Source organism: Astatotilapia calliptera, chromosome 17 (assembly GCF_964374335.1).
Source record: "Astatotilapia calliptera chromosome 17, fAstCal68.1, whole genome shotgun sequence".
Taxonomy (NCBI): domain Eukaryota; kingdom Metazoa; phylum Chordata; class Actinopteri; order Cichliformes; family Cichlidae; genus Astatotilapia; species Astatotilapia calliptera.
Window position 1 is genome coordinate 30,797,443 of NC_137438.1, and position 15,866 is coordinate 30,813,308.

The 15,866-nt window shown below is 43.0% G+C and overlaps 1 protein-coding gene across 9 annotated transcripts in view; it reads right to left on the bottom strand.

Annotated features, from left to right (window-relative positions):
- wnk1b (WNK lysine deficient protein kinase 1b) overlaps positions 1-15,704 on the bottom strand; it is a 91,701-nt gene extending 75,997 nt beyond the window's left edge. For all 9 annotated transcript variants that reach the window (XM_080291646.1, XM_080291645.1, XM_080291641.1 and 6 more), the window contains exons 1-2: positions 15,088-15,704; positions 10,524-12,138 (exon numbers count right to left, since the gene is read on the bottom strand). In XM_080291646.1, the coding sequence (XP_080147772.1) occupies positions 10,524-11,453 (930 nt within the window). In that variant the 5' untranslated portion in view covers positions 11,454-12,138; positions 15,088-15,704. The remainder of the gene's footprint in view (positions 1-10,523; positions 12,139-15,087) is intronic.
- Positions 15,705-15,866: the final 162 nt, after the last annotated feature.

Here is a 15,866-nt window from a genome sequence, read left to right on the forward strand (position 1 = left end):
AGGCTAGGTTTGATCTGCCAGCTCTTTGGGAATCACCTTGTTGGTGCAAAAACATTATTTTAAAATGGGAACAAATTATGTCTTTATGAGACGGGCTGCTAGTAACAAAGACCAGACAAAGAAAAAAAATGTCAGGTATAAGGACTGGACTGAAAATGGGTGAAAAAGCAGCCAGTGTCAGAAAATCAGAGGAACTATTGCTGAAGACCACCGCACAATACAAGAAATTCTGTCTAATGTAAAGAAATGAGGGCTTTACACAGCACTGTATGTACTCTATTGTTTCATTGACTTTTGATATCTGAAAAGTAAAACCATATGGAGCAGAGATTCAGGAACCAAAGATATTCCAACACACCCACATTTATTTGGGGTTTGTGGGGGAGGGAGGGGTGTCATATTTTAAAGCACACCCACACACACTATTTCACTAAGGAATGACATCTTATCAATGGAATGCGGGGAATTTGGGAGGGATACAATGAACCCAGAGGGCTGCCCCCTCCTCAACACACACACACACACACACACACACACACACACACACACACACACACACACACACACACACACACACACACACACACACACACACACACACACACACACACACACACACACACACACACACACACACACACACACAAAATAAAAGGTGAACACAAAGACAGAAACAGTAGCTCCTCTGCAAAAACAGACTGAGCATTGCACACGCAGCAGAACAGTCTGTGCATTGTCAGGGCACAGACAAAAGCAAAAGCAGACTAAACACAAATATAAAGCAAAGACACACACAAACAGGTTCACACGCACACACACGGTGATGTGTGTCCCAGGTCACTTTACGCTGGTGCAGACAGGCAGCTTAGAGTCGAGATCTTTTTTAGACTCAGGTCAGGATGCACACACTTACGCAATCACCTGTACCAATTTCTTATGGCATGTACGGGTCTATTGAGCGGGCAGTCAACCTTGTCGCCAACGGTCGATCGCTTTGTGTTTTTCAATAAGAGGATTAAATTAATAATAATAATAATAATAGTTTAATAAATCATGTAATAACTATCTGATTATAACTGAATTCCCCAACAGCTGTCCACCAAAGCTCAGCAGAATCTAATCTATACCATACCATGCTGAGAAAGGGTGTCTGATGTCAGGTCAAATATATATCCATCCATCCAAACAGTCTTGAGACTGTAGATACAAAAAGCAACGGGAGGCATTTAAATGAAGTTATTTATTCTTATAGGCCGAAATCATAAATCACAAATCTTCAGGCTCTTGCTTCATATGAGAAAAAAAGTCCATTAGAAATGACTCACTGGTATCAACACAAATGCAATAAATTATGCATGTAGTGAGTAGATGAAAAACTGAAAAGAAGTGAAATGGAGATACATCAAGAGATGACTTTTTGTGCATTCTACTAATACTGACTGATGACTGTGTTTTCCAAATAGTCTTCATATATCACCAGAAGTAAAATCTTTTTTTAAAGTGTTTTTTTCCTTTATTCCAGTGGTGATAACGCCCTATCATTCAAGTGCCAAAGGCTTCATTTCAGCCAGAGACTCTCGACATTTTGTAGGCAACAAGACAGATTTGTTTAATTCATAAGCACACACTGAATTTCTACCAGATGACTAGATAAAAGTTAGTATTCATGCTGCTATTAAACAGCCTGTTTAATAGCAACATTTTTGTCTTTCCTTCTGTCCCCAGACTAGTTTCAGAAACTGTCCACCTGATCCCAGATTTATCACTTGAGGCTCAAAACAACGTGATCCAATCCTCTGCTTCTGATCTGCAGCTGTCAGCCAATCGCAGCTTTGGATTTAGCAGGAAGCGATTGTTCGCATAATGTCAGCATTGTTAGGGCCGTCTGGGCAGGAAAAATAAGAAAGGGGAAAACCAAAACGCTTTTCTTCACTAATCAGACGCACACACACTCGCATTTACGCTCGTCAGTGTGTGTGTGTGTGTGTGTGTGTGTGTGTATACAGGCCTGTAAACACACATACTTTGGCTAAACCCTTTTTTTTGGACTATCTGCAACATCTAACAGATGAGAGATGTCTTTGAAAAAAATCATCTTCAAATTTGTGATTACACATAGATCAATTATGGGCTGGATGAGTAAGCAATGTTAAAGGGTTGACACATGAAGGAAAGATTGATACCAGGCAGAGAGGAGTGGGATTAGGACAGCATGAGCAGGAGTGGTTGGAGATAAAAGAAAGAAAGAGTCAATCTAATCATAGAGCAACGACGCTTGGCTAAAAGGGGGGAAAAAACCAAGAACGTGTGAGAGGGAATAGAAAAACATGTCTCACTGTGCAAGTCATCTAACATCTGCCTGATGCATTTACTGTTCCCAACTAACCCCAATATACTTACACACACACACACACACACACACACACACACACACACACACACACACACACTGTAAGCACAGTCTTTCTGTGAGCCTACAGTACACACATACATACAACCTGCTTCTAATTAAACCATACTATAATCACTAAACACACATACACACGCATTGTGTTTCACTCAGTGTGACATAACCACGGACACACACCCATTTGAGCAGTTGCTAAAGCTCTCAGATCCTTTCATTTTACAGAATGACTTTATTTAGAAGAGATTACCAAACACTTGAGCATCGTCTCCCTGTGTACACACACACACACACACACACACACACACACACACACACACACACACACACACACACACGCTGAAAGTCTGCTCACTAATACACTTGCTTCTCATTTTTTCTAAATAAACAGACTGCGAGGGAGAAAGGTCAGTAATTCTGAGCGCACAGTCAATGTGACTGTTTCGCATAACTAAACTGTTAGCACACGTATCCGGGTCTTTAAAGCTTTCCAGTGAGATTTATGTTTGTGTGATAAAATGCTTCACTCCCACGCTTGGAAGGTCTCTGTTTTAGTGACCTTCCGCGTGCACTATCTGACTCCCCGCTCCTTGCTGATAACACAACATGACCTGAAATCCAGGCCAAGTGACACTTCAACCCTCCACTGAAATCAATACTAATGAAAGGCAGCGCAGCCTGACCGCACCGCTCTACATTATGTGAAACTGGTGTACACGCTCGCTCATTAACCGGAAGTTAATGTGTGTGGTAATGGAGACAGTATGAGGAAGTGCCAGCTTGTGCCTCTCTTCCTCTGCCTCTCACAGCTGGTTACTGACATATGACTGCGCCGGGGGATGGATGGAGGCAAGGCAAAAACAAAGCAAGAGGAAGACAGAGTCATGCAATGAGGATGAGTAACAAAATGATTCAAAGTGAGATTTCCTCTATGTCCACCCTCTATCATTCCCAGGTTATCTGACATCAGAGCTAAATAACTTTATCAGCTTAGGCATTTTTCCCACTTTTTCCCTTATAAAGCCAGCTGGCTGGGCTTTGGAGCTGTTGCATATCTGAAACACTGTATATAAAAGATGGCCACTGCAATTTTACCTCCTTTTATTTCTGGAGCTCGTATTCTGAAGCCTCAAAGTTAGCATTTTTGGTCGCTGCCATCTTGTTTTTTTGAAGCAACCATATTTGAACCAGAGAGTATTTGCTAACTTTTTAGCTGATGCTAGCAAGCTTGGTTAAAAGAATGCATTTATAGACTGTAAAAATGCAACACACAGACAGATACCTACTACTTGAAAAAGCAGAGACTCCTAAATGTGTCCTTGGTTTAATCACCAACACTGCAGGTGGTAAACTCTCAAACATAGCCAAAATATAGCCTGACGATTTATCAGTGGGCCAATATTATCAGCCAAGAGACATTTTCTGTCTATGACTATTACCTATTAGCATCAGCATTTGCAATAACTAATACATTAAAATCTAAAAAGTAAAGAAGCGACTGGAAAACCACCGTTTAGCAATGTTATGCGTCTTGCTGTTGCACAGTTTTTCCACCAGAGGACACTCTTCAAAATCCCTGAATGCAAAACACATATTTTAACAACGTAAGTACAACCAGCAACTGATCAGGGCAGAGTCGAGCATGGCATAAACACGTAAATGTTTCGGGACGATGTCTGTTTATGTTTTTATTTCTCAAAAAAATAATAATAATAATAAATCGGCCTGTTAAATCACAAAATATCAGTATCCAGAGCCGTCATACTGGTCAGGCCCTAGACAATAGGTCCACTTCAGTGAGTCACCTCAGCGGCTACGCCTGTTAATCAGAAATGCCACTCCCTTAATTTCAAGCTATAAAATTATCCAAATAGAATTTATATAACATATATTGTTCTCAAGTGGAAAATTAGCTATGAAGACCAAACCCAGTACTTGTACCTAGCTATAAATATGTTCATTTCATAGCTGGAATTGAGCATTTTAAAGAAGTCTGGGAATTGACTTGCTTTTAGGGCCAGCTTCAAATGGCCTTTCCAAGAACTGATATTTGACGCACGTCCTCATACTACATTTTTCAGTCACAGAGATTGCTGCTCCAGCTGATTTTGTTGCTATTACGTAAAAGTGTGCGTCAGGTTTTCACCTACTGTAACACAGGATACTAAAGTTCTCTTGTATGTGCTGCATTCCTGCAGTTTACAAGGCAAAAAACAAACTTGTTTGATCACAGTGACTGCTATAGATTCCAAAGTGGAAACACAACATGCACCTGTTTTACAATAAGATTTAGTAAAGAATAAGAGATTCATGAGTCGTGATATCATGACCATTAGCGGCTGATAAACACACAACCACAGGTGTGGTTTTAGGGAGGCTGGTGGTGATTTTCCACCCTGATTGTTACGCAGAAAGTGCTGCAGAAAGGTGGCTCTTAAAGAACTTAGACATCCATCTATCACAACAAAAACACAGGAAACATCCAGCAAGTTTCCATAATTAAACAGTCGAGCTCGTCTGCAGCCTAGCCAAATGAATAAGTTAGCAATCCCCAGAAGCATGCTGCAGTATGAGCTCACACCAGTACAGCCCAACTGCATGCACACAAAAACTCATGCAGAGCACAGACCAAACCTAACAGGCACATAAGCACTACTTTAATGCTAATAAGGAAAGGGAACTGTGTAAAGAGTTCGTAGCTGGTGTTTAAAACATTTATAAGAACACACTTGAAGTGAACCCACACTTTCTATCCCTTTATAATGTGTGTCTGTCCAATGCTGACTACTACAGTAACTCCAGAATCAATCAGCAGGGAGAAGCAGCCTCTGCTCAAGGCCTTGACACTGCTGCGGTTTGCTGTTTTGTCAGAGAAATATGAACCTTTGGAAAATCTAACCGCTACACCTCTGCTCTGCCGCCCTGAAGTTATCTAAGGATATTTTATCACGCTGTAAAATACTTTTGCTCTGTCTGATACATCATCAACTGAAAATATTTGCATGGAATAGTTTCCGAGAGCATCATGTGACCTTCGAAACGGTCCAATCAGGATTTCTGATTCGAGTTTGAAATAGGTCAAAATATTTGTTGGACAAGGTTTTTTTCATTTAATAAAAAAACAAATCCTGGCAGTTGCTTGTGTAGGTGAAGCCTAGCAATGTTCATAAAGATAGGGAGAACGCACTGTTAGTGAAACTGCTTTGCAGACATAATACTTTTTAAATGCCCGATGTCCTCTTCGCTCTGTCCTTTTACCTGCACATGGAAGTATTTCAGACCAACACCAGATTAAAATGGGTCAACAATAGTGCTCTGCCGTGCTAAAATCGGACACCTTGAAGCATATGTTGTTAGCCTCATTTTGTCAATGTCATGATAGTTCTGCTAATAAAAATCATGCAAGCGTGAATTTGTAATACAAAATAATGATATGAGAGATGTCAACAAACTGATGCGTAATCTCCATTTCTGCAAAAGCTGCCTGGACTCAGCAACTAGTCTCTATCTTAAGGCATTGATTGAATAACCATTTTTAAAGGACAGTTGCAAAGCCCCAAAGCATGCGTGTGTGTGTCTGTGTGGGAAGGGGGCTAATCCGCCTTGTGGTGCTGTTGAAGGTCTTTGAGAGTCTATGGTGCCCGAGCCTGAGGTCACACACCCTCTTCTCTCTTCAATTCATCCTCCGTTTCTATGTTCCTCTCCCCCTTCTTGATCATCCTCTCCTTTCATTTCCTTTGTCTTTTCTCTCCCACTATTTCCCCTCCTTCCTCCCCCGTGTTTTCAGTTTCTCCAGCTTCTCACAGGGGTCCCTCCACAATCACCTTCCACTTACTCAAACTCGACCCCCATTCGTCTAGCATCCCCTCCCCCACTCCCGTCTTCCAACCCACTTCCCTCCAAAAGTTCTCCAACTCCACCTATCAATCTTTCTGTTTAATATTTTAACCGATTTAAACCGCCTGTGCGCTCAACACCCTCTATCAGTTTGGTAGAGTACACTGCTTCGGTGGTCGAATGCTGAACCGGCTCTTCAAGATCCCTTGTGAAAGATCAGGCTGAACTTTGACTCGTACCCCTCCTCCCACCCTCAGCCTCTGGTCTTTCATACAACCCGTTTCTCTCTTCCGCTTATCCAGTTCGGGGTCATGGGCGGGGGGCTGGAAACTATCCCAGTTGCCATAGGGCGAGAGGCGGGGTACGTCCTGAACAGGTCGCGAGTCTATCACAGGGCTAACACAAAGACACAGGCCACCAATCGTGCTCACATTCACACCTACGACCAATTTGTAAAGTGTAGGGTTAGGAAAAGTAACAGCCAAATGTTCAACTTCTAACGAGCTGATAGCCATGGCTTATATTCATTAATAACAGTCGGCGTTCAAGTGAACAAGGTCAAGTGTGACTCTCCGGCTGGTGTATTTATAAGATGCTTTCTCTTCATGCTTTAAGAAGGAAATAAACTCGATGATCTCTCGCTGCGTCTGCTGTTTCCTCCTGCGTGGAGAGCTGCATATATGTAGCCGCTCTGTCCTGTCTGTGCCTTCACAATCAGCATCATAGCGGGTGATGCATAAATTAAGTGCAACATTAAATTGCAAGAAATCCGGCCGCTCCTAGGTCATAGCTGCCAGTTCATGAGTCACTGAGATACAAACAAAGTTCAAAACTTACAATTAGTTTTCTTACCAAGACTACATGAGCTTATTATGATCTGTAGCTTTAAGTAACCCAAGTTCAAACTGATCACAAGAATTCCTTTCATTCCAGGACGCCTACAGGAGCCTCTTCTTTCCCATCCATCTTCCAACAGACACTCTGATAAGGCACCTTAGCTACTGGATGACCTTCTTCCTCTCCACCCCCCTCTAGCTATTCATCAAACGCTTAAGCAAAGTACCAGCTCCATCTCCCTTCTCATCTCCCGTTCTGCTTCCATGTAACTACAAATTTCTCTGGACACAAATATGATCCTGTTTTGGGATCCAAAGCCAGGAATTTGAAAGACACACACCTTCAACTCTTAAGCAAGCAAACACAAACACACACGTGCATCGCACTAACATATGCATACTGCAGTGACAAGTGGGTGCGGATGGCAAGGGGGACATACTCACGTCACACAGAGATATTTCCACGCTAAAAACTGACAAGTTCCAGATGATGCCAACTCCCACAGATCTCCAGTTGCCATGCCCACCCAGTGAGTGAATGTGATTGGTTCTAGTGTGTGTGTGTCTGCATGTGTGTATGTGTGCGTGTAATTCTACTCCCACCTTTCTGCCACATGTCAGCAGTTGCTCAGTCACAGACACACAGTGATACCAGATTACAGCCTCTTATGTAGAAGAGTACTTGCCTTTGCATGCATATAACTCAATCACCACAGTCCTTCAATACTCTTATATAAACACACGCACGGAATATAATGCATGAACGACATTTTGCATTCCAGTAATTCAGGATATATATTACATAAATGTCAGCAAGTTTATTCTGATCATTTAGCAAACTAACCAAGCAATAGTTTTAAAAATCCAATCTCAACTCAGAGACGGAGACCTCCAAGACACAAAGAACTGTCAAGAATCCCCAAGTTTCTCCGTTTCGACAAGTAGTAGAGTTAGAGACGGCGATAAAGACAAGCATGTGTGACAGAAAAAGCTCAACAAAGGCTAGACGTTTGTTTTCCGATAAACACACCGCCGTTTCCTAGATGCAGGGCATCAGGCAAAGCTGATTTTAGCTCCTGGGATTCAGGAAGACTCGTGGAGCATCTTGTGATGGAGATGACAGAAAAACAAGCACATGCTTCCCACAGGAAATAAGCACACGCTGAGAAACATAAACACCAGCGGTTTAGCAGAGAAAACATTCAACTGCACAGTGTGACCTCAGTCTTTTTAAGGTTCTATAAAATTAAAAAAAAATCAGTATCCATGCCTTATATCAGTGTTAAATGTCTAAATATGACAAACACTTTGCAGAAAAACATGAAATATACATTTATAAGCCGAAAAAGTTGTTTTTGTGGCACAGTATAAAATGCTTCATCACAGCAAGCAGTTCCACGTGAGTCCATGTCACTGTTTTCCTCCTCCGCTGAAACCTCGGCTCAGTCAGTGTGCTAAACGTCATATGACCGCCCGAGACTGTTGTTCTACATCTCCAACTGCTCACCGCACCTCCGTCTCTCTGCCTGCTCATCGACAAGAAGTGAAAGCTGAAAGACTTTCTCCTTTTCCTTCGATGCTGCACAACCTTTCACCAACCGATACACTTTTTGCCTACACGTCTCCTGTTCACACCTCGCCCCGTGACAGACAAATACTCAATAAAGAAGTTGCATCAGTGCACCACAATGAAGCAACAGCATCCTGTGGTGCGCTGCAATCCATCCTGTCAAAAGTTGGCCAGACTGCAGGAAAAATGCAATAGTTTTATGTGTCTACTTTGAATACTTTTCAAATGTTGAGACAGGATACCGCATCTCTGATACTGCAGATATCATGCAGGTGTCATTATCTGATTTGGCACCGTCATCAGGAAGTCGACCCCACTTGCATTTTGGCCTATATTGCTTAGTATCCTCTTCCGCTTTCATTTATACATGCAGTGGTGGTGATGTGACGCACCACAGCATCCGCTCACTCGCAGCTGAAAGTCAACCGTCACTACCAGAGACCCACGACACACGTATAATGAAAATACACATGCATGAGTAAGAGAAAACGAAGAGCCTGAGCTCCAGCTTGACACTTTGTTCCATCTGTGATGCAGTGCCCCAGTAAACACTGAATAACATTTTAAGCCATTTTCACACGCGAACTTTGGAAGATTGTCCAGGTTACTGCACTGGTATATCTTAATATATCTAATAATATAAAACTATATAACTGTGATGTCTTAAAATGGTAAATGAACTGGTACTTATATAGTGCATTTCTACTCAATTTGAGCAATCATAGCACTTTCTTACTACAATCCTCATTCATACACAAGAGACATACAAGTGCTTTTAAACACTTGTTTTCTATCCTACGTTCTGTAGAAATCCACTGTCAGAGGTGCACATGAGAACGTATATGTCCCACCTAGTCAATACAGAGATTTTAATCTTTAAACTGTCATCTCCCTAGTGCAAAGTGTTTCTTGCTGCCTCTATTTAGACAGATCCGTTGCCAAGCAGAATACTTCTAGTAGTTCTAATCGCAGACCCTAGCAATACTCTCTGTGTTCATGCAGTTACAATCCAAAGGATGCATCCAGGGCAACTTAGGGTTCAGCATCTTGTCCAAGGATACTTGGACATCCAACCTGGAGGACCAAAGGGTCAAACCGCCGGTTTAAAAACCGGCAGATCTCTGATCTGACTACAGTAGGTGGGACATTTGCGTTCTCATGTGCACCTCTGACAGGTGATGTCTACAGAAGTCAGAGTTGCAGCTGATGAGAGACAATAGCTTTAGAACAATACAACTTTGGCCTAAGGAGGTGCTAAATGTCCAGGCCAGCACTATAAAAATTTTTATAACCAGTCAGCTAAATAATTTCAAGCAGTGCAGTCCCTTGAGTGACAGCTCGTGCTGCATTAAATCAGTCCAAGAAGCAGTGGATTTTTAACGACTGACTTACAGTTTGAATCCATTATTCATGAAAACAATTACTGGAGGATCTTCATTACGTCTTCTGCTGCTTGGGCTACAAATACTATGACCACTGTGATAACAGCGTACCTCAACACTCAGATCCACATGCAGTGAAACTTAAACTAAAAACCACACAAGCAGAAAATGTGCGCTCAAACTCACAGCAAATGTCCATTTACCAAAGTCACAGTCGCTGCCTTAAATAGCACACGGACCTCTGATGGATTTTGTTGTAAACAGTTCCCATTTAATCCGCACTGGTACATCAGTCCCAGTCAGACTGATCTCCTTTCGTGCACAATTACACAGAAAGTCTCTGCCTAAACAGGAAGACTATATCTTCCTGTCAAGGTAATAAGCAAGAGGCACAAATAGAAAGGGTAAAATTCAGCACCTGGATGGCAACTTTTTGAGACTTTGGCAAATAAACAGGAAATGACAGCACAGTTTTAACAGCGTAACCTTACCTGTAGCTCACACCATGCCACTTCCACTGTTGTCTCAGTGTCCAAACCCTTGTAGACAGTCTTAAAAGACCCTCTCCCGATCTCAATGTCAAACTTCAGGAAGCGTCCATCTGGTGAAGTTCCTACAGCTTTTGTTTCAGCCTCCTCTATGTCCTCTTGCTCCCGTTCCCTCTGCTCTGCCCGTGCTTTCGCGAGCCCCTTCTCCTCCTCCGTCTCCCTGTCTTTCTCCTCGGTTGGACTACTGATGCTTCCCTCATACACATTTCCTACTGCTTTTCCATCTTTGGCCACCTGTTCCTGAAGCCCTCTGGGACGCAATACGATGTCAGGCTGTTTGGCTACTGTTTTATTGGCAACATCCAATACTGTCGAGCTGGGCTCTGTTACTGCCCCATCTGCACTATGTTCAACACTGCTACTGGTAGGAACAGCAATCGTGCACACATCCAAATCTCCCTCGGCATTTTGTAGATCCCCCTCTTCGACTGCCCCACCATGCCCAAATGAAGGCTGAAGGGTACTGCTCTGCAGATAGGAACCTCTTTGGGACTCCCCACCTTCATAATCCTGTCCTCCAAGGTTTAAAAGCTGCGGAGAGAAGATGATGGGAGTCCCTTCACAGTCTGGGGGTGATGTGAGTAACACAGCTGCTTTGCTGGGCAGATCCAAAGCTGTGGCATTCGAGTCACAAATGACACTCCGGCGGAAGAAACGGTGCTCGGCCGTTTTAGAGTCTCTATCCATTGTGTGGCGCCGACGTTGGACCTCCGGCTCTCCAAGAAGCTTCTCCACGACATGCGTGTCTGAACTGGCAGAGCCGTTCACATTCTTGTGGGGGGTCTGGGGTGATGGGCAGGGGGACGGAGAAGAAACGGGGGGAAGAGGAGCAATGAATTTCACTGCTTTGCTGCTGCTATTTTCTTCAGACATTCTTTCAAAAAAAAAAGCTCAAACTGTAAAAGAGCAAATCTTTATGTAAAGACTTTTATGTAACTTATTCCTGTAAACTCTGAGCGCAGATCTCAACCTCCTAGTTCATTAACCTTTGATCAAACCGCAAGAAAAGGAAAGTTAATGTGCAATAGAACAAAAAACAAAATCGACTGAATGCAGCAATCCTTGATGTCTTTTGTATTTTTTGCTTTCCTCTTTGCAATGTTTTAAATTAACAACCCACAGTTTCTACAAGGCCCTTTCGTGGAGGGCTCAGGGAAGCCCCAGGTGAGTGGAAGGGGCTTTCTCTTAAAAACTGGGGAGGGAAGGGATGAAAGGCAGTCAACAGAGGAGGGGTGCAAGCACTGCAGTGAGACGATAACCGTCAAATCAACACGTAACTCCATCCTGCTGCCAACAACCAGACTGGGATGACCGCAACATGGAATGACTGGAGATCGATTAGACCAGTATGGCCTCTTAAAAGATGACAGAAGATGCCTGGACTCCAAAGTTTGATTTTTAGGTCTGGGGATGTCTCTGTAAGACCAGGCTGAAGCCTCCTCAGCTGCCTGAACTTCCAAGAGAGGTTGCTGGCCTCTATTGTAAGGCCAGATTGATGGCTAGGTAGGCCTAGGCCTGGCCTAGCCTGGCCCAGCTTGGTCTGCTTCTGTCCTTGTCCCTGGAAATAAAAAGAGAAAACTATGAAGTGAAACTGTTTTATTTATAGGTATGAGTATACATGTCAGAATTCAACATACCTGGCTGCCTGCCAAAGTAGCTGATAAGAACACACAAGCCGTCAGATATTTTTTAATTGCATTTTATTGCAGGAATTTGAAAGCAATTTCAAAACCTTGACTTTTTTCTCTCCTTTCTTAAACCGGGACTATCCGGCTGATTTCTATCTGGATATCTTTTTATTCTCTGACTCAGACAGGAGTCCAAAAAATCCTCATCCGTGTAGCAACTTTGCGCGACTAAAATTATCATAATTTAACTTATAGTAGACCTTTGCACACCCTTTAATTCATCATGTCTGACACAAGCCATCGAAGCTCATCTTTTGTTTCCAAGGTCACCCACACTCTGTGCTCTATGGAAACTGTGGGCCAGATATCTAACAGCGACACCTCAGGTCCCAAAGACCAAGTCAACAGAGGACAAGCGATGGGCGTACTAGACTGGACTGACAACGTCAGAAGAGGAAACAAGGCAGCCAAATGGTGCCGTAGGCTTGGGCACACTGTAATCTGTATTATTCCCAGGCAAGAAAGTAAAGATGAGTCACTTATTTTGTTATTGTTCTTGTTATGAACTGCCTGGTTAATAAAATGAGAGCGAATAAAGAACTGGGTTTGAACTGGTGAGTGAATGTTCACGGTACTTCACCCACTGTCAGGAGTCATTAGTTCAGAAAAGACTTAAAACACTCGGTCAGGCTTTGGTTTGATATTTTTTCAGTGAAATAAATTTGCCTTTGCTCAGCACAATTTTTTTTTAAATCTCTAATTTAAGCATGTTAACCAGATGGAGATCTGCATCCCACACCAGTCTCTCCCTCCCAGCTGCCCCTCCATAGTTAAAGCTGTGATGTAGCAGAGACTGTGCCTAATTGCTCCATGTTCCAAATTTAGCCCAAGTCAGCACAGCCTGACTGACCCCGAGGTTAGACTGCTCGGTAGCAATTCAGCAGATTAACATGAGAGATGAGGGGCACTCAGTGACACAGACAGAACTACTTCACAGAAATGCATATCTGAGGACAGTGCACAATATATTACTATGCATTTTGTGTTAGAGGAAATGTAATAACTAATTACTACGTTCAGAACTTGCAAGTCGGCTCGCGTAACGTCCTACAGACGCCTTCTACTCGGTGATCACAGTGGCACCGGCTCAGAGAACGAGCAGCTGCTTTCATGTGTGATGTTAGAAACAATTCACTGTAAACGTATTCAAGCTTCAAAACAAACCAAAGCAAGTTTTCACAAGTTTGACACTGATGTGCAAAGAAGAACGCAGAGGATGGTCCCAGTTTGTGGCCATTAAATTTACATATGCGCTATTCTTCAGAAGACATTTTTAAGCCACAATTGTGTTTCATTTAGTCCCAGAAACTATTTTTTATCATCTCAATTTAGGGAAACGGTTAAAAGACAACCGCTGAGAAGGTTATAGTACGGATGCACCTGAAAGCTATGACCTTACTGCTTATTTGAACCCTTTCTAATATTGAAATCTGCACCGTACACCTATGTTTGGTGCTCCATTACATGCATAACGACACAAATCTTTAAGCAAATGTTTAAATTTCCATGAAATAATACCACAGATTATTAAGCCTTACACACATTCTGCCCTAAGAGAAGCCCTTTACTCAGACGAGTTAGGTTCCAGTCTGGGAGCGAATGAAACGATCTTTGAAAGTGTAGCACCTCTGTTGGACAGCTGTCTGAAACGATGGCTGCACTGATACTGTTGTGACAATTAACTCAAAATATGAATTACTGCTGGTAGGAAAAAACAAACATGAAGTTGTGCCTATGTCAAGAAGCTCCTATCAGCTATGCCCTTCCTGATACAACCCCAAAGGAATTTGTGTCTCCTCCCAAGACTGGACTGGGGACTGAATGTGTAACCCACTACACGATGGAGTCACTGCAGGTGTGTCTATAGATCACTGCTGTGATTTCATAACTGCTGACGGAAGCATAAATAAAGACTTTTAACAGTCAGAAAAAGGTCAATACAGTCAGACTTAAACTTCAGTGTTTGCAATAAGTACTGTGGATTACTGCATCACTGGTGTCCCCCAAGTACCAATTTGAAGTGTCCCTTTAATAACCCGATGCTTTTATATTTGCGTTTCTATTGCACCACTGCTAAAAAAAAAAATGTGTAAAGTATGTATACAATGTTAATTTATATTCAATATAAGCAAATCTGGTCTAATAGGAAGAAGATTTCTTTTTAACTTTGAAATTACAAGCTCAGGTTAAAAAAAATGCCTCAAAGAAGGCGCAACAAGAAAGATTATTACTTCTTCTTATTAAATGAGTGTCAGCTTGTTGAGAAAACATGTCATATCGTGGCTAAGACATCCATGGGCCCCAAAACGGACTGATTCCTGGTCCACGAGCCACATGTTTGATACCACTTGCCTAAGCAAAACTCTATGATCTAAACTTATTTTTCAAGTAGAATGATAAGGGCAGCATTAAAACAGGTAGAAGCAGCAACATTATTATTGATACATAAAGGCTTTGTTATCACATCATCAGTAAATGAACTCCAGCGGTTACGAGCGGATCATAAAAGCCTGATGTGTGCACATGAGCAAATAAACCTTGGCTGGCTTTCGCTCAGTGGTCTTTATATTGCTATGGTATGATGTATGACAACAGCAGTGCTGCACTCGTGAGAAGCCTTGCCACTGAGCAGAGTGGAAATGCAGTGAGCTTAATTAAAGCTGCAGAGCAACCCCGTGCAGTGACGGCTTCACTGCTGCCTGTTGAGGAACTCCAGAAAACGAGGCTGTGTCGACAAGTTTGTCTACAGGCAAAAACAAAGACGCGAGCAACGACTCTGCAGAAAGCATTGCGATGCAAAAACAAAGGCGAAGCATTACCTATGACATTGGTGTGGTCTGTGCTGTTGCCGCAGAAATGTGAAGGGGGGAAAAACTTGATTAGGGAGCCTTTTACTCCTCTGCAGAGGGTCTGCTCTACACACAGCACAAGTGTCAGTGTGGTGCGTCACATTAAAGCCACAGTTGGTTGAGGGAAAACACTAAATAAGAGCGATTTGTACAAAACACAACAAATATCCCTCAAATTAAAAAGGTCCAATCAGTGACGAGACGAGCGGTGCGTGCAGAGAGCCCCAAGCCGACAGACAGACACCTCCCACAGGACAGAGATGACAAGTTCGCCCGCTGCTGTCGCGGAGGCTGTGGTACTACTTTTCTCTCCGTATTGTCTGTGTAAGGCTTCCAAAAACAAAAAAAACGATAACAGCCTCACTTAAAGGTAACGTATCCCGACCCGTGTCGGCACCCGGTCCGCTCGTGCCGCCTCCGCGTCGCTCCTCCGGGCTCGTACGATGCTATAAATCCGCTGCGGTCCACAGTGATTCCCCGTTTTCAAGCCATCAGACAGCGGATCCGTCTGCTCTGGGATCTTCTCCAGCGATGACTCGTCAAAGCAACTGCTGGGCTTTCACGCAGCACAGCCGCATCAATTCACTGCTGCGAGCGAGGATGCTGGAGCTGTATAAGGCCGCTTTTCAAAATAAAATAAATTACACCTCATAAACTCACAAACTTCCTATATCCCTCCTGCACGCGTGTTCAGTCGTGAAAGGGCTGTTGTCGAGTACAAACCCATGCAATGCAGCCCCCACCAGAGT